Raw genomic sequence first — 25,956 nt, forward strand, 5'->3', positions numbered from 1 at the left:
GTCGGTAAGTTGGTACTCAGCCCAGTAGTTATACTGGTTTGGTTCCATGGAAGTCAAGCAAAAACAAAGAATCACTTGAAGTGTGCATGAACAGTGCACAAACTATTTAGACCCAAACTTACACAACCGCCAACGTGTCTAGTGAGTGGAGAGGAAAGAGAATTTTAATGGTGACATCATTTCTACTTGTGGACTCCGAAGACTCCAAACGTGTGTAGTGAGAGGAAAGGAAGGGACTTCTAACATTAATCTACAAGTACTGTAAGATCTGAAAACACAGCAAAGATCAACATAACTTTTTTCTGATGTCCCGTGGAGGGTGTACAGCAGAATCCAGCAGCATGCGATACTGACAGAATGACAGGTGAGTGAGTGAAACTCTTTCACACAGAACTGTTTAAAAACAGTAGCCACAGGGAATCAGGGGCTAGTGCAGACCTGACCTGACAAGCCCATACCTGATTTTGCATCAATGGAAGCTGGGTGCATTTTTATCCAATTATGGATCAGTTAGGGAATTTTGACTGAAATGTTCAATGTGCTTCCCGGCAAGAGCTGTGTCAGTCAAATCAAATCAAAGTTTATTTGTCATGTGCGCCGAATACAACAGGTGTAGAACTTACAGTGAAATGTTTACTTACAGGCTCTAACCAATAGTGCAAAAAAGGTATTAGGTGAACAATAGGTAGGTAAAGAAATAAAACAACAGTAAAAAGACAGGCTACATATACAATAGCGAGGCTATAAAAGTAACGAAGCTACATACAGACACCGGTTAGTCAGGCTGATTGAGGTAGTACGTACATGTAGATATGGTTAAAGTGACTATGCATATATGATGAACAGAGAGTAGCAGTAGCGGAAAAGAGGGGTTGGCTGGTGGTGGGTGACGGGACACAATGCAGATAGCCCGGTTAGCCAATGTGTGGGAGCATTGGTTGGTCGGCCCAATTGAGGGAGTATGTACATGAATGTATAGTTAAAGTGACTGCATGTATGATAAACAGAGAGTAGCAGCAACGTAAAAAAAAGAGGGGTTGGAAGAGCACATAATGCAAATAGTACGGGTAGCCATTTGATTACCTGTTCAGGAGTCTTATGGCTTGGGGGAAAAGTTAAACCCTATGCAACCTGGCCTCAGGACGATTTATACGTTTTGGAACGTAAATGTGAGTCCCTTCAATTCGTATGATGTATTATGTTACCAGACGGAGGTACACAAATTTACACTCCAAAGTTTATATCTGTTTAAAACTTTGTCAGGATCGGTGTCCCGTCCACGGGACGGTTGAGCTAACGTAGGCTAATGCGATCAGCATGAGGTGGTAAGTAACAAGAACATTTCCCAGGACATAGACAAATCTCATATTTGCAGAAAGCTTAAATTATTGTTAATCTAACTGCACTTTCCAATTTACAGTAGCAGTGAAATGACACCATGCTATTGTTTGAGGAGAGTGGACAGTTTTGAGCTTGAAAAGTTATTAATAATTAATTCGTTAGGTACATTAGGGCAGTCTTGACACAACATTTTGAACACAAATGCAATGGTTCATTGGATCAGTCTAAGATTTTGCACATTCGTTGCTGCTATCTAGTTGCAACTGGCCTGGAATAATACATTATGGCCTTTCTCTTGCATTTCAAACATGTCATTTTAGGCAAAAATAGAAAAAACGGGGTTAATCCTTAATGTGGCCAGGTTGGCCTATGGCAAGGGTCCCAACCTACAGTACATCCAGCCACAGGACAATTTTTTTCTGGAGCGTATGGTCGATGCCGGAACATAATAAATCATATGTGCACTGAAATTGATCGCAAAAAGTCCAAACAGTCAAAAACATTGAAACATAATTTCAAACCTTGATTAAATTACATCTCTTTTTAGGAGTGGGAATACTTTAAGCTGATTTCCTGGAGAAGTATTTATTTTTGCTCAATTTTTTTTTTGTTAACCTTTATTTAACTAGGCAAGTCAGTTAAGAACACATTCTTATTTACAATGACGGCCTAGGAACAATGGGTTAACTGCCTTGTTCAGGGGCAGAAATACAGATTTTTACCTTGTCAGCTCGGAATTCGATCTAGCAAACTTTCGGTTACTGACCAAACACTCTATCCACTAGGCTAACTACCTCCCCGACTTGGGGGACCAAATCTCCCGCGGTCCGCCTGTTGAAAACCCCTGCCCTATGAGCTGGTACTACAATGAATTTGCCCTTGAGAAATTTAGGGACAGTTTCCCTGACACAGATTAAAGGGGAGTGTCGCGCCCTGATCTGTTTCACATGTCTTGTGCTCGTCTCCAACCCCCACCAGGTGTCTCCCATTTGTCCCCTGTGTATTTATACCAGTGTTTTCTGTTTGTCTGTTGCCAGTTCGTCTTGTCCCATCAAGTCCTACCAGAGTGTTCCAGTGTTTCCTCTGCTCTAGTCTTTGCTTTTTCTAGTCTTCCCAGTTCTGACCTTTCTGCCTGTCCTGGCCCTGAACCTGCCTGCCGACTCTGAGACTCGTACTATTCGCCTCCTGCATCTGAGTCTTAGCCTGAGCCGTGATAGTACGAACTGGTCATGACTGAGCCAGCAGACTCGGACCAGCTCCGAAACGCTGTCTCCTCCCATGGAGCCACCATTAGAAGACACGAGGAGTTACTTCACAACCTTATGGAAGGATTCCAGACATTAGTGGAATGCCACAAAGTGCTGTCCATACATTGCTGGAGCAAGTCCGTGGATTGGCTACTAGGCACCCAGCCATTATCGTAATTCCCCTGACTCTCAGCAACCCTGCCACCAGGCTTCTTCCCAGCCTACCCCGGTGTCCCGAGAACCTCACTTACTTCCTCCAGAGTGCTACACTGGAGATTCTGGAACCTGCCAGGCTTTTCTCTCCTAGTGCTCCCTCATCTTTGATCTGCAGCCTTCTTCGTTCACCTCGGACCAATCGAAGATAGCGTAACTCATAACGCTGATGTCCGGGAGGGCTCTTGCCTGGACTACGGCGGTGTGGGAGCAACAGTCCACCGTTTGCCTCAGTCTGGAGGAGTTTTTGGCGGAGGTACAAAAAGTGTTAGATTCTCTATTGTCTGGGAGAGAGGCTGCTCGTAAGCTGCTCCAAATAAATCAAGACTCCCGTAATGTGGCAGACTACGTGGTGGGTTTTCCTGAGATTGCATGGAACCCGGAAGCCCTGTTCAACACATTTTTCCACAGATGATCAGAGGTGATTGCCCATGGAGGGAGCTGCCCAAGGACCTTGACTCCCTCATAGCCTTGGCCAACCAGATCTATGGGTGGCTACGGGAACGTAGGAGGGAGAGGGAGTCTGTTCCTCAATTTCCACCTCATCTCTGCGGAATCCCGGAAATCCCAGAAGTCCACACTTCCGAGTGAATCCAATGACTCCCGAGTTCTCTCGGAAATCACAGAGGGTGCATACTCTCCTCCTCTGGAGCCAATGCAACTTGAGAGCTAGATTGTCTCCTGCCGAAAGGTTACACAGACCGAACACCAAGAGCTGTCTGTATTGTGGGACTAAAGGTCATTATGTTTCTATCTGTCCTGTAAAAAGACCCGGCTCATCAGGAGGTATGAGTATGCTGGTGGGAATTACGGAGAATGTCCGGTCTCCCCTTACTCGTAACACTCTCCATGCCATCCCACTGTGGGGTGAACAGTTAAAATCTCTCCGGGTACTCATTGACTCTGGGGCTGACAAGAGTTTTATGGACGCTACCCTGGTGTCAGAGTTGGGAATCCCCACTCAAAACCTCTCCATTCCCATGGACGTCAGAGCGCTGGATGGGCATTCTATTGGCAGAATCACCCACAACACGGTTCCTATCAACCTGTGAGTGTCAGGCAACCACAACGAGTCAATCCAGTTTCTACTTATTGAATCCCCTCAAGTACCCATTGTGTTGGGGTTTTCATGACTCCAGAGACACAATCCCCTTGTGAACTGGACTGGAGCCCATTCTGCCACGCGCATTGCCTGATGTCGGCACAGGCTGTCCCGGGACATTGGGTAAAGCCTCTGATGTCACAACCGTTCCGACAGAATACCAGGACCTCCAGGAGGTTTTCAGCAAGGCCCGTAAAACCTCACATTTTTATTTTTATTTTATTTCACCAGGTAGGCTAGTTGAGAACACGTTTTCATTTACAACAGTGACCTGGTCAAGATAAAGCAAAGCAGTGTGACAAAGATAACAACACAGAGTTACACATGGAGTAAACAATAAACAAGCCAATAACACAATAAACAAGTCAATGACACAGTGTGTGCAAAAGTCATGAGGAGGTAGGCAATAAATAGGCCATAGGAGCAAATAATTACAATTTAGCAGATTAACACTGGAGTGATAAATGAGCAGATGATGATGTGCAAGTAGAGATACTGGTGTGCAAAAGAAAAGAAAATAAAAACAGTATGGGGATGAGTGTTTTATGAGTTGATAAAGTTAGTGATTATATTTCTGGCATTTGGATAACAATCTAGATAATTATAGACATTTGAGAAATAGATGCGTTGGGCCAAACTTGCTATTTTTGTCTCCCGCGTTTCAGAACCGGGTAGCGTTGGTCATTATTAATTTAGAGTGAGGACACAGAGCCAGCCGATTGAAATTTGAGGAGATATTAGCTGACCAAGCGATAATTCTCAGTTCCCCACATTTTCAGTTGCGTGGATAGGACACAGGCGTATCTTCTTCCTACAATTACAATGAGTTCCAGTAACTTAGTGCTAGCAAAGAAGAATGATGAAAATGGTTTGAATGTAAGATGATTACTAGTAAAACTGTTTCCTTTTTTAAGGATGTTATGCTTGAAAGTGTACAAAGTAGAATTAGCTTACACAAGATGCTAAGCTAACATAGGAAGAGAAGCCATTTTGTTTTTCCTCTGTCACGTTGAAATTCCTCCGTCTTGGTGACAGAACTCCCACCCCTTTGTACTTCCGTTTGATTTTAGCTTTCTGCGATCAGTGACCCCTGTTGGTGAAGAATCACCAGTACATTTTTGATACATAATTATTTAGGTGACACCCAACGTGTATCACGTTTAACAAGTGGTTACTTATGATATCCAGCCAGTCTCAACTGATTGGATATCGATGTCTCATTCAATTGAACTAATAAGTAAATGTCAGACTTACCTTTTTCAAATAGACATTTGAAATATTATCCAAATTGATTGGTTTCTACAAAAAGAGACAATTTAAACTTTTCCACATTAACCTTGATACAGCAACGCTATCAGGTTAATTCAAGTTTAATTCCCAAATAGCCTATACAGGTTTGATTAATCAGTCACATTTGCTTTTGCAAAGCTTATTCAGTACTACCCAGTACTGAAGGAAGTCCCGCCTTCGGCTTTATGAATAAATAACCCTAGTGGTGAAACTACCCTAACGTTTGAACTACGGTTCACACTTATGATAATTCAGCTAATCTCAATTGATTGTATGTAATCTTCTCATTCAATTTAATTAGGTAAATTGTCAAAAATACCTTTTCAGGTTCTTCCAAGTAAATGAGACATTTTAAACTTTTCCATATTAACCTAGATGAAGCAACGCTTTCAGGTTAATTAAAGTTGAATTCCCAGATAGCCTATCCAGGTATGATTAATCATTATCATTGATTAATCAATTCAATTTGCTTTTGCAAATTCATTCACGTTCAACTCCCACATTACGGATAGAGTAATGATAGTTCATTAACGTCTATAAAGAGATTAAAATCGTCTTTGTAGCTTCCATCGTATTCCAAAACCCATTTAAATGTTTTTAATGTTCTAATAATGTGCAAGCTATCAGAGGGGGTAGTCTCCACTCCCCCGCTAATTAGTGAATCCTCACCCATAAATGGATTGATCTCCGACCTCAGCAGCGATACAAACCCTAATTATGCCATTAGTGGAAAAACAGCTGAAATTGCGAACAACGTTCTCCAAAATCTATCATCAAACGCAGGCTTTGTAACGGTTCTCTCCACTTTGGCCCTTATGTATCGCCATCACAGATTAGCATTGGTCCAGTACCGCAGTGCTCAGCCGAAACACATGCAAGACATGGCTGACATGAAGGGACAGGTGGAGAGAACCGAGCAACTATTGAAAAAAGCAGGAAATTAAAACATTCTGCAAGCTGAGGAACTGCGTTTGAAATAGGAACAATTAAAAGTAACTGCAAATACTTATGATGATGAACGAGCACAAAATCTTCAACAAAATAGTTTTCTACAGGAATAACTTGATTTAGCCAAAAATAAATACGATGTAGTCCACTCCAAACTAGATAAATCTTTCAAGTTATCTACAAACAGGAGCACGAAATGTGATAACATACAGGCAGTTGTGTTGAATGTTACTCAAAGTAACAATGTTCTACTTCAAATGCTGCAGAGCAAAGACGATTAGTTAATGAACACAATAACTAAGTTGGATGACAAAACAGCAGGACTCATTGAAGTAGCTAACCAAATGAATGAGGAGAGAACTCAAGTGATGAAGATGGAAATATTGATTTCTAAGCAAAGGGAGGAAATCTCATCACTGAATCTCTCGCTCCGTACTCAAGACCTCTGTCTGCAAACCATGACAAATAGGTATGAGACCGAAAGGAGCAATTGCGACACTCATGTGTCCAAAATCAGTACTCTAATGCAATGCAGCAGAATACCACCCTTAGGTACAATCTGGTGGAATTCCAGAATGGTCATGTGCTGCAGCGTGACTACCCAACCAAGCAACCAGAGCCCGGTATTCAAAGGAGTGAAGACGATAGAAGGTTTCAGATTTTGCCTCCCTCATGTCCCTCAGTCTTCTCCTCTTGGCCATTCGGCAATGAGTAATATGGAGCATCTTCGCTGCCAAAGCTTGGCTTCTCCTCTTGGCCTTTCAGTCCCAATTTCCCCACAGGATGAAGCCAACCCTTTCCACCCGCTTAGCGTGAAATTCCTTGACAAACTAGTCAAAAATTTCCCCACCTTTGACCCCGTTCTAGGTCAGCCAAACGATACTGAGACGTTCCTACCTGACAAAGAGGAGGCATTGGATGGCTACCTGAACACTACGGGTTCTAACAGGGTTTACCTGTTGAAGTAAGACCAGCTGGCTGGTGTGTTTACGGACATATTCAATCAATCCTTATCCCAGTCTGCTGTTCCCACATGCTTCAAGAGGGCCACCATCGTTACTGTTCCCAAGAAAGCTAAGGTAACTGAGCTAAACGACTACCACCCGTAGCACTCACTTCAGTCATCATGAAGTGCTTTGAGAGACGAGTCAAGGACAAAATCACCTTCACTCTACCTGACACCCTAGACCCACTCCAATTTGCTTACCGCCCCAATAGGTCCACAGACGACGCAATCGCAACCACACTGCATACTGCCCTAACCCATCTGGACAAAAGGAATACTTACGTGAGAATGCTGTTCATCGACTACAGCTCAGAATTTAACACCATAGTACCCTCCAAACTTGTCATCAAGCTGGGTCTCGATCCCGCCCTGTGCAACTGGGTACTGGACTTCCTGAAGGGCCGCCCCCAGGTGGTGAGGGTTGGTAAAAACATCTCCACCCCGCTGATCCTCAACACTCGGGTCCCACAAGGGTGCGATTTGAGCCCCCTCCTGTACTCCCTGTACAACGGAACATTTAATAAGGATTTATGCTCGGATCACTTAAAAAGGTACTCTTAGGCCTTTTGACTCCACAGCTACAGTACTCACCAGTTTCTTCACAGAGGTTCATATGTCATCCCGGTAGACTGACCGAAACTGGTGCCTTACAGCTCTAGACTTATCATGTACAGTTGAAGTCGGAAGTTTACATACACTTAGGTTGTAATCATAAAAACTCATTTTTCAACCACTCCACAAATTCTTTGCTAACAAACTATAGTTTTGGCAAGTCAGTTAGGACATCTACTTTGTGCATGACACAAGTAAGTTTTTCAACAATTGTTTACAGACAGATTATTTCAGTAATAATTCACAATTCGAGTGGGTCAGAAGTTTACATACACTAAGTTGACTGTACCTCTAACCAGCTTGGAAAATTCCAGAAAATGATGTCATGGCTTTAGAAGCTTCTGATAGGCTAATTGACATAATTTGAGTCAATTGGAGGTGTACCTGTGGATGTATTCCAAGGCCTAACTTCAAACTCAGTGCCTCTTTGCTTGACATCATGGGAAAATCAAAAGAAATCAGCCAAAACCTCAGAAAAACAATTGTAGACCTCCACAAGTCTGGTTCATCCTTGGGAGCAATTTCCAAATGCCTGAAGGTACCATGTTCATCTGTACAAACAATAGTGCACAAGTATAAACACCATGGGACCATGCAGCCATCATACCGCTCAGGAAGGAGATGCGTTCTGTCTCCTAGAGATGAACGTACTTTGGTGCCAAAAGTGCAAATCAATCCCAGAACAACAGCAAATGACCTTGGGAAAATGCTGGAGGAAACAGGTACAAAAGCACCTACATACTGTATATCCACAGTAAAACGAGTCCTATATCGACATAACCTGAAAGGCAGCTCAGCAAGGAAGAAGCCACTGCTCCAAACCGTCATAAAAAAGCCAGACTACGGTTTGCATCTGCACATGGGGACAAAGATTGTATTTTTTGCAGAAATATCCTCTGGTCTGATGAAACTGTTATGTTAAATTGTTATGTTTGGAGAAAAAAAGGGTAGACTTGTAAGCCAAAGAACACCATCCCAACTGGGAAGCAAGGGGGTGGCAGCATCATGTTGTGGGGGTGCATTGCTGCAGGAGGGACTGGTGCACTTCACAAAAATAGATTGCATGATGAGGAAGGAAAATTATGTGGATATATTGAAGCAACATCTCAAGACATCAGTCAGGAAGTTAAAGCTTGGTCGCAAATGCGTCTTCCAAATGGACAATGACCGGAAGCATACTTCCAAAGTTGTGTCAAAATGGAGGTATTGGAGCGGCCATCACAAAGCCCTGACCTCAATTCTATAGAAAATTTGTGGGCAGAACTGAAAAAGCATGTGCGAGCAAGGAGGCTTTACAAACCTGACTCAGTTACACCAGTTCTGTCGGGAGTAATAGGCCAAAATTCACCCTATTTATTGTGGGAAGCTTGTGGAAGGCTACCCAAAGCGTTTGATCCAAGTTAAACAATTTAAAGGAAATGATACCAAATTCTAATTGTGTATATGTCAACTTTTGATCCACCGGGAATGTGATGATAGAAATAAAAGCTGAAATAAATCATTCTCTCCACTATTATTCTGGCATTTCACATTCTTAAAATAAGTGGTGATTCTAACTGACCCAAGACAGGGAATCTTTACAATAATTAAACGTCAGGAATTGTGAAAAACTGAGTTTAAATGTATTTGGCTAAGGTTATGTAAACTTCCGACTTCAACTGTGACTATATCTCTTAAGTTTACATTTCCCAGCTATCAGGTTTACATCTGAAGTGTGTATAAGATGAATGAATAAGTATAAGAATACTTTTGAAAAGATAATGTGATTTAGTCTTCTAAATGAGAATTCATTGTTTTATGATAACTAATGCAGAGTCAGTAGCCACGCCTAGGTAGGCACAAACATGATGAGATGGCCCTTTTCTACCCAAGTATGAACACCCTCGTGACACAATTCACACCAGACCACGCAAACCACGGTTTAAGCTAAGGTTGCAAATGGTTGAATTTCTAAGACCAGAAAATATGAAGCGTTAGCTACATGCTGAAATGGTTGGCACTACAACTCTACCAAAGGACAAGACCAGAGAACGTGGAGATCATTCCCACGTTGAAATGGCAAAGACATCTACAAACTAAAGAACAATTATGCAGACTGCAGCTGTTTAAATAGTTTAGTCTGGTAAACGCTTCCAATCTAAGAACAGTTCCGAATGGTACTCTGAAGTAGCCATTATAACAACTACGACAGACTGTGACTCCTGGGGAACGCAAACAGAGACTTTCTGTTGATTGACTCTCCAGCAGACGGACCGGCGACCACAGAGAAAGACAAGACATACACTCTTAAATATGTAAATTGCAATTTATTTAAAATGAGCGGTCGTTCATGTAAGGTATTAGAAATGCCTGAGTGTAGTTATCAGCTATGAGTTTCCCATTCTTAAGCCGTCCACATCCCCTTTCCTTTGTCTACTAAGCCGTCATATCGGTTTCGTCTACTAGGGACTTTTTCTTTGTATCATGTAATGCTCAATGTATGAACTAACTGGGTGTGTGTTTCATGTATTTCTGTGATATGATTATTTAGTTAGTAAATAAATAATTAAGCCGATTTGTATATCGCTGATAATTTATTTATAATTTATTCTCGGGTTCGTGCAGATATCCAAGGGTTTGCGACATTCAGTATTGAGAACTGATGAGGTAATGAAAGTATATTAATACAAGACTGTACACAATAAGATATGAAAATATCTGAAGAGTCGATTCGGAAAATAGAGACTCTATAAACATTTTCCCATGGTTCCCCGACTTCCTAGTTAAAAGTTTACGTGATTAGTTTAATCACATAATAATTACTAATAGAGAATTGATTTGATAAAATACCAGTCTTCACATTTAATGATACTCACAGACATTACACAGGCGTCACTGTGCACTCACATGTAATCTAATGCAATCTAATGATCAAATAGCTTGCACACGCACGAGCGCACACATACACCAAATTTTCTCCTGGCTATTTCAGACTAGGCAAACACTCATCTAACGGCCATGCTGCTTTATGAACACAAACAAAAACAATTATTGATACTGTCACTGAATGCAAAGAGAACTGGGGTTTAGCCCCTGTCAGTCTGCCCTCTGAATTTGCTTTACGTTCTGCTGCATAGACTAGGCGAACACCTTGCAAGAAAGCTGTGCATAATGGGAACTATTAATGACCTTATCCATGGTGCTTTACTAGCAGTAGTATTTCCCCCTTATGGTAACTGTCCTTCTAACAATAGGGTAGTGGGCTACGTGAGCACACCCAGTAAAACAAGTTATCTTGGGATCCCGGAGACCAGGGGCTATGCATGTGTATGTGTCCCATATCAAACTGCTCTCCAAATCCACTACAACACTGCTATTTTCAGCACCCTATAAACAAATAGTCGCCAACAAGATTGAGTACCTTAACCTGTAGGCTAATCTTACATTACAGTGGACAAGTGAAAATAAATGATAGGTCTATCCAATGGCTGCGGTAGGAATGATAAATGAAGAAGGGGTTTTATGCAAGTATCACGATTTCAGGTAAGATCCAACTGCAGACTGAAGTAACAACACTTGTAACAACTTGTAACAACACAAGTAACAACTTGTAGAGGTCTACAATTGTTTTTCTGAGGTCTTGGCTGATTTCAGAGCTCCAGAATTCCTTTGTGGAGATGGGAGAAACTTCCAGAATGACAACCATCTCTGCATCACGCCACCAATCAGGCCTTTATGGTAGATTGGCCAGACGGAAGCCACTCCTCATTAAAAGGCACATGAAACTCCGCTTGGAGTTTGCTAAAAGACACCTAAAGGACTCTCAGACCATCAGAACCATGATTCTCTGGTCTGATGAAACCAAGATTGAACTCTTTGGCCTGAATGCTAAGTGTCACATCTGGAGCAAACCTGGCACCATCCCTACGGTGAAGCATGGTGGTGGCAGCATCCGATGTGGGAATGTTTTCTAGCAGCAGAGACTGGGTGACTAGTCAGGAACGAGGGAAAGATTAACAAAGCAAAGTACATAGAGATCCTTGATGATAACCTGCTCCAGAGGGCACAGGACCTTAGACTGGGGTGAAGGTTCACCTCCAACAGGAAAATGACCCTAAGCACACAGCCAAGACAATGCAGTAGTGGCTTTGGGACAAGTCTCTGAATGTCCATTAGTGGCCCAGCCAGAGCCCGGACTTGAACCCGATCAAGCATCTCTGGAGAGACCTGAAAATGGCTGTGCAGCAACGCTGTGCTTCCAACCTCACAGAGCTTGAGAGGATCTGCAGAGAAGAATTGGAGAAACTCCCCAAATACAGGTATGCCAAGCTGGTAGCATCAAACCAAAGAAGACTCCAGGCTGTAAACACTGCAAAAGGTGCTTAAACAAAGTACTGAGTAAAGGGTCTGAATACTTATGTAAATGTGATATCATTTTTTTTAATACATTTGCAAAAAGTTCTAAAAACTGTTTTTGCTTTGTCATTATGGAGTATTGCGTATAGATTGATGAGGGGGAAAACAATTGAATATGTTTTAGAATAAGGCTGTAACGTAAAAAAATGTGGAAAAAGTCAAGGGGTTGCGTGTCATTATTCTCGAAATATTGGCACTTTATTCTTGAAATGTTGTCACTTTATTCTGGAAATATTGCCCCGTTATTCAGAAAATTTTATTTCGACCTTATTGCAGCTTTATCTCTAAATATTGCCACTTTTTTGAAAGTATTGGCATGCAAAAAATTATAATCTTTGTACCACCACCCCTCGCTGTTTTTGTTTTTTCACTTGGCCTTAATACTCTTCTACAGACCAACACTTTACATATTTTTGTTCCGTTTATAAAGCGATCTATAATGACGTGTAACCCCGCAACACTTTAGGCTAAAAACAAACTTTACATTTCACAAGAAAGACAGGATTCCGATGCACATGTGGATATATTTGGTTTATTGACATTGAGGCTGAGTTATGACCTTCTAAAGTCGAGGAGACAAAACAATTGACTTTGCGTGGGAAGTAATCGAATGCGTGGGAAATAAATGAGAACTTGGGGCTTTACCTAGCAGCGTGACTGTCGCCATCAATTGAGCTAATCACTTTTTGAAAAAGATGAACTAAATTAATACTTGAGTGTTGAAATAAATGAGGCTACAATATATTTGTTAGTGGAATAACATTTGTAAAAAAAATAGTATAGACTTTTTTTCTCCCATACTTATTGTCATGAAATTGCTTACGCAACTGAAAAGATTTGGCGTGGGTCCTCAGACCCTCAAAAAGTTCCACAGCTGCACCATCGAGAGCATTTTTGTTTTATTTATTTCACCTTTATTTAACCAGGTAGGCTAGTTGAGAACAAGTTCTCATTTGCAACTGCGACCTGGCCAAGATAAAGCGTAGCAATTTGACACATACAACAACACAGAGTTACACATGGAATAAACAAAACATACAGTCAATAATACAGTAGAACAAAAGAAAACAAAAAGTCTATATACAGTGAGTGCAAATGAGGTAAGTTAAGGAAATAAATAGGCCATGGTGGCGAAGTAATTACAATATAGCAATTAAACACTGGAATGGTAGATCGGCAGAAGATGAATGTGCAGGTAGAGATACTGGGGTGCAAAGGAGCAAAATAAATAAATACAGTGCCTTGCGAAAGTATTCGGCCCCCTTGAACTTTGCGACCTTTTGCCACATTTCAGGCTTCAAACATAAAGATATAAAACTGTATTTTTTTGTGAAGAATCAACAACAAGTGGGACACAATCATGAAGTGGAACGACATTTATTGGATATTTCAAACTTTTTTAACAAATCAAAAACTGAAAAATTGGGCGTGCAAAATTATTCAGCCCCTTTACTTTCAGTGCAGCAAACTCTCTCCAGAAGTTCAGTGAGGATCTCTGAATGATCCAATGTTGACCTAAATGACTAATGATGATAAATACAATCCACCTGTGTGTAATCAAGTCTCCGTATAAATGCACCTGCACTGTGATAGTCTCAGAGGTCCGTTAAAAGCGCAGAGAGCATCATGAAGAACAAGGAACACACCAGGCAGGTCCGAGATACTGTTGTGAAGAAGTTTAAAGCCGGATTTGGATACAAAAAGATTTCCCAAGCTTTAAACATCCCAAGGAGCACTGTGCAAGCGATAATATTGAAATGGAAGGAGTATCAGACCACTGCAAATCTACCAAGACCTGGCCGTCCCTCTAAACTTTCAGCTCATACAAGGAGAAGACTGATCAGAGATGCAGCCAAGAGGCCCATGATCACTCTGGATGAACTGCAGAGATCTACAGCTGAGGTGGGAGACTCTGTCCATAGGACAACAATCAGTCGTATATTGCACAAATCTGGCCTTTCTGGAAGAGTGGCAAGAAAGCCATTTCTTAAAGATATCCATAAAAAGTGTCATTTAAAGTTTGCCACAAGCCACCTGGGAGACACACCAAACATGTGGAAGAAGGTGCTCTGGTCAGATGAAACCAAAATTGAACTTTTTGGCAACAATGCAAAACATTATGTTTGGCGTAAAAGCAACACACCATCCCCACTGTCAAACATGGTGGTGGCAGCATCATGGTTTGGGCCTGCTTTTCTTCAGCAGGGACAGGGAAGATGGTTAAAATTGATGGGAAGATGGATGGAGCCAAATACAGGACCATTCTGGAAGAAAACCTGATGGAGTCTGCAAAAGACCTGAGACTGGGACGGAGATTTGTCTTCCAACAAGACAATGATCCAAAACATAAAGCAAAATCTACAATGGAATGGTTAAAAAATAAACATATCCAGGTGTTAGAATGGCCAAGTCAAAGTCCAGACCTGAATCCAATCGAGAATCTGTGGAAAGAACTGAAAACTGCTGTTCACAAATGCTCTCCATCCAACCTCACTGAGCTCGAGCTGTTTTGCAAGGAGGAATGGGAAAAAATGTCAGTCTCTCGATGTGCAAAACTGATAGAGACATACCCCAAGCGACTTACAGCTGTAATCGCAGCAAAAGGTGGCGCTACAAAGTATTAACTTAAGGGGGCTGAATAATTTTGCACGCCCAATTTTTCAGTTTTTGATTTGTTAAAAAAGTTTGAAATATCCAATAAATGTCGTTCTACTTGATGATTGTGTCCCACTTGTTGTTGATTCTTCACAAAAAAATACAGTTTTATATCTTTATGTTTGAAGCCTGAAATGTGGCAAAAGGTCGCAAAGTTCAAGGGGGCCAAATACTTTCGCAAGGCACTGTAAATACCAGTATGGGGATGAGGTAGGTAGATAGATGGGCTGTTTACAGATAGGCTAAGTACAGGTGCAGTGATCTGTAAAATGCTCTGACAGCTGGTGCTTAAAGCTAGTGAGGGAGATGTGAGTCTCCAGCTTCAGTGATTTTTGAAATTCGTTCTAGTCATGGGCAGCAGAGAACTGGAAGGAAAGACGACCAAAGGAGGAATTGGCTTTGGGGGTGACCAGTGAGATATACCTGCTGGAGCGCGTGCTACGAGTGGGTGCTGCTATGGTGACCAGTGAGCTGAGATAAGGTGGGGCTTTACCTAGCAGAGACTTGTAGATAACCTGTAGCCACTGGGTTTGGCGACGAGTATGAAGCGAGGGCCAACCAACGAGAGCGTACAGGTTGCAATGGTAGGTAGTGTATGGGGCTTTGGTGACAAAACGGATGGCATTGTGATAGACTGCATCCAGTTTGTTAAGTAGAGTGTGGGAGGCTATTTTATAGATGACATCACCGAAGTCGAGGATCGGTAGGATGGTCAGTTTTACGAGGGTATGTTTGGCAGCATGAGTGACGGATGCTTTGTTGCGATATAGGAAGCCGATTCTAGATTTAATTTTGGATTGGACTTGCTTAATGTGAGTCTGGAAGGAGAGTTTACAGTCTAACCAGACACCCAGGTATTTGTAGTTGTCCACGTATTCTAGGTCAGAGCCGTCCAGAGTAGTGATGCTGGACGGGCGAGCAGGTCGATTGAAAAGCATGCATTTAGTTTTACTTGCGTTTAAGAGCAGTTGGAAGCCACAGAAGGAGAGTTGTATGCCATTGAAGCTCGTCTGGAGGTTAGTTAACACAGTGTCCAAGGAGGGGCCAGAAGTATACAGAATGGTGTCGTCTGCGTAGAGGTGGATCAGAGAATCACCAGCAGCAAGAGCAACATCATTGATGTATACAGAAAAGAGAGTCGGCTCGAGAATTGAACCCTGTGCCACACCCATAGAGACTGTCAGAGGTCCAGACAACAGGCCCTCCGATTTGACACACTGAACTCTATCAGAGAAGTAGTTGGTAAACCAGGCAAGGCAATCATTTGAGAAACCAAGGCTGTCGAGTCTGCCAATAAGAATGTTGTGATTGACAGAGTCGAAAGCCTTGGCCAGGTCGATGAATACGGCTGCACAGTAATGTCTCTTATCGATGGCGGTTATGATGTCGTTTAGAACCTTGAGCGTGGCTGAGGTGCACCCATGACCAGCTCTGAAACCAGATTGATTAGTGGAGAAGGTATGGTGGGATTCGAAATGATCAGTAATCTGTTTGTTAACTTGGCTTTCGAAGACCTTAGAAAGACAGGGTAGGATAGATATGTCTGTAGCAGTTTGGTCTAGAGTGTCACCCTCTTTGAAGAGGGGGATGACCGCGGCAGCTTTCCAATCTTTGGGAACATCAGACGATACGAAAGAGAGGTTGAACAGGCTGTAGGGGTTGGAACAATTTCGGCCGATAATTTTAGAAAGAGAGGGTCCAGATTGTCTAGCCCGGCTGATTTGTAGGGGTCCAGATTTTGCAGCTCTTTCAGAACATCGGCTATCTGGATTTGGGTAAAGGAGAAATGGTGGGGGCTTTGGCGGGTTGCTGTGGAGGGTGCCGGGCAGTTGACCGGGGTAGGGGTATGACTGGCATCATGACTGGTTGCATCACTGCCTGGTATGGCAACTGCCCGGCCTCCGACCGCAAGGCACTACAGAGCGTAGTACATCACCGGGGCCAGAGGAAGGCCGTAAAAATAAAAAAATTCCAGCCACCCTAGTCATAGACTGTTCTCTCTGCTACCACACGGCAAGCGGTACCGGAGCGCCAAGTCTAGGTCCAAAATGGCTTCTTAACAGCTTTAAATGGCTACCCAGAACATTTGCATTGCCCTCTTACCCCCTCTTTTATGCTGCTGCTACTCTCTGTTTATTATCTATGCATAGTCACTTTAACAACTCTACCTACCTATAACTCTATGCACATATTACCTCAATTACCTCGACTAACCGGTGCCTCAGCACATTTACTCTGTACCAGTACTCCTGTATATAGCCTCTCTACTGTTATTTTACTGCTGCTCATTAATTATTTTTAACTTAACACTTATTTTTCTTAAAACTGCATTGTTGTTTAAGGGCTTGTAAGTAAGCATTTCACTGTCAGGTCTACTACCCCTGTTGTATTCGACACGTGATAAATACAATTTGATTTGAAAAGATGTAATGGGTCAAGTTACACTACGTTGAATTACAGGAAATTCTCTTCAAAACAACATAGAATTTCTACATATTTCTACAATAATTAAAGTAGGCCCAAATACAGGCTCCGGTCAGCATTCTTGCCTCCAACCTTGACCACGCAACAGCATTCTTGCGCCCACCCTTGATTTCACACACATCTTTAACTTATTTGGTCTTTCACGCTATCTAGTGTAAGTCAGTGGAACAATTCATATTCCCTACAATGGGCTAAATATAGAGTAATTAGTGTGTTTGTGTACTGGAAGAACACTACTGTTATTTTCCATACTTCTTTTATTCCACTTCTTCCCAGTTTTGCCGGTGCAACTAGGCCTACTTATTTGAAGTCTGATATTGTAACGGATTTCCTCCTCTTGTCTGAGGAGGAATAAGGATCGGACCAAAGCGCAGCGTGGTTAGTGTTCATCTTATTTAATAATAAACAAAACTGAACAACAAAAAAACAACCGAAACAGTTCTGTCTGGTGCAGACACACAAAGACTGAAAATAACCACCCACAAAACAAAGGAAAACAGGCTACCTAAATATGGTTCTCAATCAGGGACAACGATAGACAGCTGCCTCTGATTGAGAACCATATCAGGCCAAACACAGAAATAGAAAATCTAGAAAAACTAACATAGACTGCCCACCCCAACTCACGCCCTGACCATACTAAAACAAAGAATAAAATAACAGAACTATGGTCAGAACGTGACAGATATATATGGTAATAGTTCTCTTTGAAAAAACATTTAATGACGGCATGCATTTTTGTAGGCATTTCATATCAGCTGTGTTCTGGACATTGTTGATTGTAAGTCATAAAACATTTGAAATGAACATATTGAAATGCCCCTTGCCTCAAGTATCTTGTTTAGTCCTTTTAGTACTTCAAACCAATTGGTCAAGTTTTAAATATTCATTCAACGTTCAAAGCATCCTGAATACACCGGACTTGTGATTGTATTTTCATTCCATTCTGGTCAAAATCGTATATGTTCGCTTTGCTATTTTCTAATACTGAACATAGCATACCCCTTCTTAACATTTAACAAGTTGACCCCTGGTTATGATAGTGATAATAATGTGTCTGTGTCTTTCCCCAGCTCCGTGGCTTGAAACTTCCCACTGGCTTGACTCCACCCTTCCACCAGTGATTCTTCCCCTTAGCAACCACACGGTGAAGACATTGACTAGCAACCAGTCCTGTAGTGGTGAGGATGAGGTCTTTAAATACAGAGCCTACACCGTCACCTATCTACTTGTGTTCCCTATAGCATTGCTTTTCAACAGCGGAGCGCTGTTCGTGTTCCTGCGACTGAAGTCCAAACGCTCTCCCTCTTCCATTCTCATGACCAACCTTGCCCTATCAGACGCATGCTTCTCCCTTACCCTGCCGTTTCGATTGGCCTACTACTTCAGGGGCGCTCACTGGGACCTCCCTGATTGGCTGTGCCGACTCTGTGTGTTCTGCTTCTACCTCAACCTCTACACCAGGTACGCATGTGCACACACACTGCAAAACAGCTGTTCACTAAAAAACACACATACACACACACAGTTATTATAATGTGAGGTGACCCTGCTTGACCAGAAAGGCACCTAACTAATAAGCTATATTATTATTCCCTTTCCCTATAGCATTCTCTTCCTGACTGGACTGAGCGTGCTCCGTTGGCTGGCCGTGCTGAAGCCTCTTCATCATCGAGCCTTGGCCACGCCCCACCGAGCTTCATTGGCCTGTTTGGGCATCTGGTTGTTTGTGGGTGGAACTTCGGTACCCTTCCTATTTTCGGGGACCAGGGTGAGGGCGGGACTAACACGCTGCTTCGAGCCCCGTAACTCCGCCTCCTGGAAGAGGATCTTCATTCTCAACTATGTGGGCGTGACATTTGGCTTCCTGATCCCATTCATCACCATCCTTGGTTGCTACGGCAGCATCATCCGCCGACTGACAGCTACAGCCATAAGCCAGACGCTACAGACAGGAAGCCTGAAGAGTAGCCATGGGAGACGTCATCGCCAGTCTCTGTGTCTAGTCGCCATGGTGACCTGCACATTTCTACTGTGCTTCCTGCCCTATCACGTGGCTCGCTCGATGCACCTGCACGCGGTGGTGGGCGGGTGGGGCTGCGTTGTTACTGCAACACAGCAGCGGGTGTTGGTGGTGACGCTATGTCTGGCGGCGGCCAACAGCGTGCTGAACCCTCTGTTGTATTACTGTGCCGGGGAGTCCTTCAGAACGACCATACGCAATGCCTCGTCACGACGACGGTCCCTCTCCTCCCTCACTCAGGGCAGCTTGCTGAACTCTCACAGGAAGAGGAGTATTCCAACAAAACTCACAATGCTAGCCACACCCCTCGCTCAACCCCTATCCCTTCCTGAGTCCATACCAGACACACTCAGCCCTGTGAACAACAGTCCATAAAGGATTCAAAACCTCTCCAGAATCAGAGACACTTTTCTGCATGTGTAAAATGGAGCCCTGAAGCCTGAACCAGAAACACACACACACCGAAGACTGAACCCTAACATCCTCTGGGAACATAAGACACTAAAGGTTACTACTGTACAAGTGCCACTCTGTTGATCTACGTGCGTGCATGCACGTGGGTGGTTGGATTCTTGGAGTGGCAGAAACATTTTGGTAACATGATATCCCAATTCCATTCACAAGGGGACGATAGAAATGTTTTTTTATTTGTTTATTTTAATTTTGTAAACAACAAGGAAGAGTCACTTTCCCTTGCTAATAGTAGCCAGCCATTACCTAGCTGGCAGCCTGGCTAGCTGGCTTTTGCCTGGCTAAAAACATAGCAAGCTAGCCTTTTTAGCTTTCTCATCTTCATGTGATATAAATCAGAAAAAGTCACATGGCTAGCTAGTTGGCTACTGTCACGACTGTCCTGTGAGGATCACAAAGGGTCAGATCAGCTTGGCAATGGTTGACAATAACCAGACCTTATCTCACCCACAGAAGAGGTGAGGGGGAACTGGGCCGGTTTGACAGTTCACACCCTGTTGTAAGTTACAGGAGAGGGGGGGGGGTCTCGTTCTCCCCCTCCAATAAAATCCACAAGAGGAATGTCTTTGTTAACAGGCTTTTCCTGACGAAACTCTAACAGGGTCAAAAGTGGATACTGGAACAATAATTCTAACATAAGAATGTGGGTAATGGTCAGTGGGGAGCTAATGAAAACTAATGTCATAATGGTTTTGATTTTGTGATGTCGTTAAAAATCATATGGACGAAATACTGTAACTTGGAAAGTATATCCCCTTTATCTGCCAAGTTTCCATCCAATACGTTGTGCATATAATATGAAAAGATGAAAGTATTTTTTGTTAAGATAGGGACATGAAAATAGTTTTACATAACTTTGTGCATAGTAAGTAGCCACGCCCCAAGTGAGGTCAGAGAGCATGTCAGACTGACAGAACTGTCCCCTTTGGTCAGAGAGCATAAAAGGACTGCTAACAGAGATTAACATTAGACCAGGAAAGACAGGGAGTTGCAGCCCACATCTAAAGTGGTATAAAAGCTGAATCTCAGAGACCAGGAAATGTGAGGCGGGAGCTACATGTTTGAAATGGTTGCAACATTGAACCTGAATACGAGGTGAAGAAATAAACTCACCTTCCTTTAGACCAGAGAGAAGGCGAGCTGCAGGTCATTTCCATCGTGGTGCGAATCCTGAATAACAACATGAGGGGGAAAACAAACTCCCCTCTCAGACAATCACTGAGACAGCTGATTAGCTATCTTGAGTCAAATATCTAGAAAAGCAAAGTGAGACTATCCTACTACGCTCATCACCAATGGGAACTGTCGACATGTCTGGCTAGCTATCTTCCAGAGTGAACAACAGTAGAAAAGGGGGAAAGGGAAGATCCCTTTCGGACAATCAGAGCCATACAGCTTGCCAATGAAAAGCCAACAACCTTCCCAAGGAGGGATGGTTCCGACCGATAAAAGGCTCTCACATGTAAATACATTCATGATTTCTTGTTCAAAATGGGCAGCGGTTTGTGTGCAAACTATATGATTACTGTGAGAATAGTTCTGAAATGTATTGACGATATGTGTCTTTTTCTCTCCCTCTCTCTTCCTCTCCATGTCGTTGTGTAAAAAGCCACCATATTGTAAAAGTCCGCTAGGGACCTTTGTCTCATGTATTAAGTGTGTATGTTAGCCTGTTATTATTTAGTTAGCTAGTAAATAAATAATTAAATCAATTTGTGTAGTACTGAATCATGAGTAAGGCTGGGTTTTTGCAGATGCATGAGCTTCCGAATTAGGATATGATAAGATGCCCTGATCTGTTTCACCTGTCTTTGTGATTGTCTCCCCCCCTCCAGGTGTCGGCCATCTTCCCCATTATCCCCTGTGTTCGTCTTGTTTATTCAAGCCTACCAGCGTTTTGTGTCTCAGCTCCTGCTTTTTCCAGTTTCTCTTTTTCTCGTCCTCCTGGTTTTTGCCCTTGCTTGTCCTGACCCTGTACCCGCCCGCCTGACCACTCTGCCTGTCCCTGAGCCTGCCTGCCATCCTGTACCTTGGCCTCTACTGTTACGGTGCGTGAATGAGGACCCAAAAGCGAATCAACTTAAACAGAGCTTCTTTAATTACCAAACATAGGTAGGCTCAGATGGACCGGCAGATTCCGACAGGACAGGACAAGGTTACAGCAAACATGACGGCAGTCTGGTTCAGGCATGAATGACACAAACAAACAAGAATCCGACAAGGACAGGAGCAGAAACAGAGAGAGATATAGGGACCTAATCAGAGGGAAAAAGGGAACAGGTGGGGAACGGGGTGAATGGGTAGTTAGAGGAGACAAGGGACAGCTGGGGGAAAGCGGGGGAGAAAAGGTAACCTAACACGACCAGCAGAGGGAGACAGGGTGAAGGGAAAGGACAGAGACAAGACAACATGACAGTACATGACAGTACCCCCCCACTCACCGAGCGCCTCCTGGCGCACTCGAGGAGGAAACCTGGCGGCAACGGAGGAAATCATCAATCAGCGCACGGTCCAGCACGTCCCGAGAGGGAACCCAACTCCTCTCCTCAGGACCGTACCCCTCCCAGTCAACTAGGTACTGATGACCACGGCCCCGAGGACGCATGTCCAAGATTTTACGGACCCTGTAGATAGGTGCGCCCTCGACAAGGATGGGGGGGGGGGGGGGGAGACGAGCGGGGGCGCGAAGAACGGGCTTAACACAGGAGACATGGAAGACCGGGTGGACGCGACGAAGATATCGCGGAAGAAGAAGTCGCACTGCGACAGGATTAATGACCTGAGAGATACGGAATGGACCAATGAACCGCGGGGTCAACTTGCGAGAAGCCGTCTTAAGGGGAAGGTTCTGAGTGGAGAGCCAAACTCTCTGACCGCGACAATATCTAGGGCTCTTCGTTCTACGCTTATTAGCAGCTCTCACAGTCTGCGCCCTATAACGGCAAAGTGCAGACCTGACCCTCTTCCAGGTGCGCTCGCAACGTTGGACAAAAGCCTGAGCGGAGGGGACGCTGGACTCGGCGAACTGAGATGAGAACAACGGAGGCTGGTACCCGAGGCTACTCTGAAAAGGAGATAGCCCGGTCGCAGACGAAGGAAGCGAGTTGTGGGCGTATTCTGCCCAGGGGAGCTGTTCTGACCAAGACGCAGGGTTGCGAAAAGAAAGACTGCGTAAGATGCGACCAATAGTCTGATTGGCCCGTTCTGCTTGACCGTTAGACTGGGGGTGAAAGCCGGAAGAGAGACTGACGGAAGCCCCAATCAAACGGCAAAACTCCCTCCAAAATTGAGACGTGAATTGCGGACCTCTGTCCGAAACGACGTCTGACGGAAGGCCATGAATTCTGAAAACATTCTCGATGATGATTTGTGCCGTCTCTTTAGCAGAAGGAAGCTTAGCAAGGGGAATGAAATGAGCCGCCTTAGAGAACCTATCGACAACCGTAAGAATAACAGTCTTCCCCGCTGACGAAGGCAGTCCGGTGACAAAATCTAAGGCGATGTGAGACCACGGTCGAGAGGGAATAGGAAGCGGCCTGAGACGGCCGGCAGGAGGAGAGTTACCGGACTTAGTCTGCGCGCAGACCGAACAAGCAGCCACGAAACGTCGCGTGTCATGCTCCCGGGTGGGCCACCAGAAACGCTGGCGAATGGAAGCAAGCGTACCCCGAACGCCAGGGTGGCCGGCTAACTTGGCAGAGTGAGCCCACTGAAGAACGGCCAGACGAGTAGGAACGGGAACGAAAAGAAGGTTCCTAGGACAAGCGCGCGGCGACGGAGTTTGAGTGAGTGCTTGCTTTACCTGCCTCTCAATTCCCCAGACAGTCAACCCGACAACACGCCCCTCAGGGAGAATCCCCTCGGGGTCAGTGGAGGCTACTGAAGAACTGAAGAGACGAGACAAAGCATCAGGCTTGGTGTTCTTAGAGCCCGGACGATAAGAAATCACGAACTCGAAACGAGCGAAAAACAGCGCCCAACGCGCCTGACGCGCATTAAGTCGTTTGGCAGAACGGATGTACTCAAGGTTCCTATGGTCAGTCCAAACGACAAAAGGAACGGTCGCCCCCTCCAACCACTGTCGCCATTCGCCTAGGGCTAACCGGATGGCGAGCAGTTCGCGGTTACCCACATCATAGTTACGTTCCGACGGCGACAGGCGATGAGAAAAATACGCGCATGGGTGGACCTTGTCGTCAGAGAGGGAGCGCTGAGAAAGGATGGCTCCCACTCCCACCTCTGACGCGTCAACCTCGACAACGAACTGTCTAGAGACGTCAGGTGTAACAAGGATAGGAGCGGATGTAAAACGATTCTTGAGGAGATCAAAAGCTCCCTGGGCGGAAACGGACCACTTAAAGCACGTCTTGACAGAAGTAAGGGCTGTGAGAGGAGCTGCCACCTGACCGAAATTACGGATGAAACGACGATAGAAGTTCGCGAAGCCGAGAAAGCGCTGCAGCTCGACGCGTGACTTAGGGACGGGCCAATCAATGACAGCTTGGACCTTAGCGGGATCCATCTTAATGCCTTCAGCGGAAATAACAGAACCGAGAAATGTGACGGAGGAGGCATGAAAAGTGCACTTCTCAGCCTTCACAAAAAGACAATTCTCTAAAAGGCGCTGGAGGACACGTCGAACGTGCTGAACATGAATCTGGAGTGAAGGTGAAAAAATCAGGATATCGTCAAGGTAAACGAAAACAAAGATGTTCAGCATGTCTCTCAGGACATCATTGACTAATGCCTGAAAGACAGCTGGAGCGTTAGCGAGGCCGAAAGGAAGAACCCGGTATTCAAAGTGCCCTAACGGAGTGTTAAACGCCGTCTTCCACTCGTCCCCCTCCCTGATGCGCACGAGATGGTAAGCGTTACGAAGGTCCAACTTAGTGAAAAACCTGGCTCCCTGCAGGATCTCGAAGGCTGAAGACATAAGAGGAAGCGGATAACGATTCTTCACTGTTATGTCATTCAGCCCTCGATAATCTATGCAGGGGCGCAGAGACCCGTCCTTCTTCTTGACAAAAAAAAACCCCGCTCCGGCGGGAGAGGAGGAGGGGACTATGGTACCGGCGTCAAGAGCTACAGACAAATAATCCTCGAGAGCCTTACGTTCGGGAGCCGACAGAGAGTATAGTCTACCCCGGGGGGGGGTGGTTCCCGGAAGGAGATCAATACTACAATCATACGACCGGTGTGGAGGAAGAGAGGTGGCCCTGGACCGACTGAACACCGTGCGCAGATCGTGATATTCCTCCGGCACCCCTGTCAAATCACCAGGCTCCTCCTGTGAAGAAGAGACAGAGGAAACAGGAGGGATAGCAGACATTAAACATTTCACATGACAAGAGACGTTCCAGGAGAGGATAGAATTACTAGACCAATTAATGGAAGGATTATGACAAACTAGCCAGGGATGGCCCAAAACAACCGGTGTAAAAGGTGAACGAAAAATTAAAAAAGAAATGGTTTCACTATGATTACCAGAAACAGTGAGGGTTAAAGGTAGCGTCTCACGCTGAATCCTGGGGAGAGGACTACCATCCAGGGCGAACAAGGCCGTGGGCTCCTTTAACTGTCTGAGAGGAATGTCATGTTCCCGAGCCCAGGTCTCGTCCATAAAACAGCCCTCCGCCCCAGAGTCTATTAAGGCACTGCAGGAAGCTGACGAACCGGTCCAGCGTAGATGGACCGACAAGGTAGTGCAGGATCTTGAAGGAGAGACAGGAGTAGTAGCGCTCACCAGTAGCCCTCCGCTTACTGACGAGCTCTGGCCTTTTACTGGACATGAAGTGACAAAATGACCAGCGGCACCGCAATAGAGACAGAGGCGGTTGGTGATTCTCCGTTCCCTCTCCTTAGTCGAGATGCGGATACCTCCCAGCTGCATGGGCTCAGCACCCGAGCCGGCAGAGGAAGATGGTAGTGATGCGGAGAGGGAGGCGACGGAGAGCGCGAGCTCCTTTCCACGAGCTCGGTGACGAAGATCAACCCGTCGCTCAATGCGAATAGCGAGTTCAATCAAGGAATCCACGCTGGAAGGAACCTCCCGGGAGAGAATCTCATCCTTTACCTCTGCGCGGAAACCCTCCAGAAGACGAGCGAGCAAGGCCGGCTCGTTCCAGCCACTGGAGACAGCAAGAGTGCGAAACTCAATAGAGTAGTCTGT

The 25,956-nt window shown here is 44.6% G+C and overlaps 1 protein-coding gene across 1 annotated transcript; it reads left to right on the forward strand.

Annotated features, from left to right (window-relative positions):
* Positions 1-357: 357 nt before the first annotated feature.
* Positions 358-19,691, forward strand: LOC110493220 (cysteinyl leukotriene receptor 2-like). Its single transcript, XM_021567493.2, has 4 exons — positions 358-364; positions 2,920-3,057; positions 18,367-18,757; positions 18,902-19,691. Exons 1-4 carry the CDS (start codon positions 358-360, stop codon positions 19,689-19,691), a joined length of 1,326 nt encoding a protein of 441 aa, XP_021423168.2.
* Positions 19,692-25,956: the final 6,265 nt, after the last annotated feature.

The sequence above is a fragment of the Oncorhynchus mykiss genome, chromosome 17 (assembly GCF_013265735.2).
Source record: "Oncorhynchus mykiss isolate Arlee chromosome 17, USDA_OmykA_1.1, whole genome shotgun sequence".
Taxonomy (NCBI): domain Eukaryota; kingdom Metazoa; phylum Chordata; class Actinopteri; order Salmoniformes; family Salmonidae; genus Oncorhynchus; species Oncorhynchus mykiss.

Bases quoted from the DNA above. Each gene is read 5' to 3' on its own strand.
- LOC110493220 (XM_021567493.2), top strand. The intron at 3,058-18,366 runs GTACAAAAAGTG...GTCTTTCCCCAG, and splicing joins TGGAGGAGTTTTTGGCGGAG to CTCCGTGGCTTGAAACTTCC. The intron at 18,758-18,901 runs GTACGCATGTGC...CTTTCCCTATAG, and splicing joins TACCTCAACCTCTACACCAG to CATTCTCTTCCTGACTGGAC.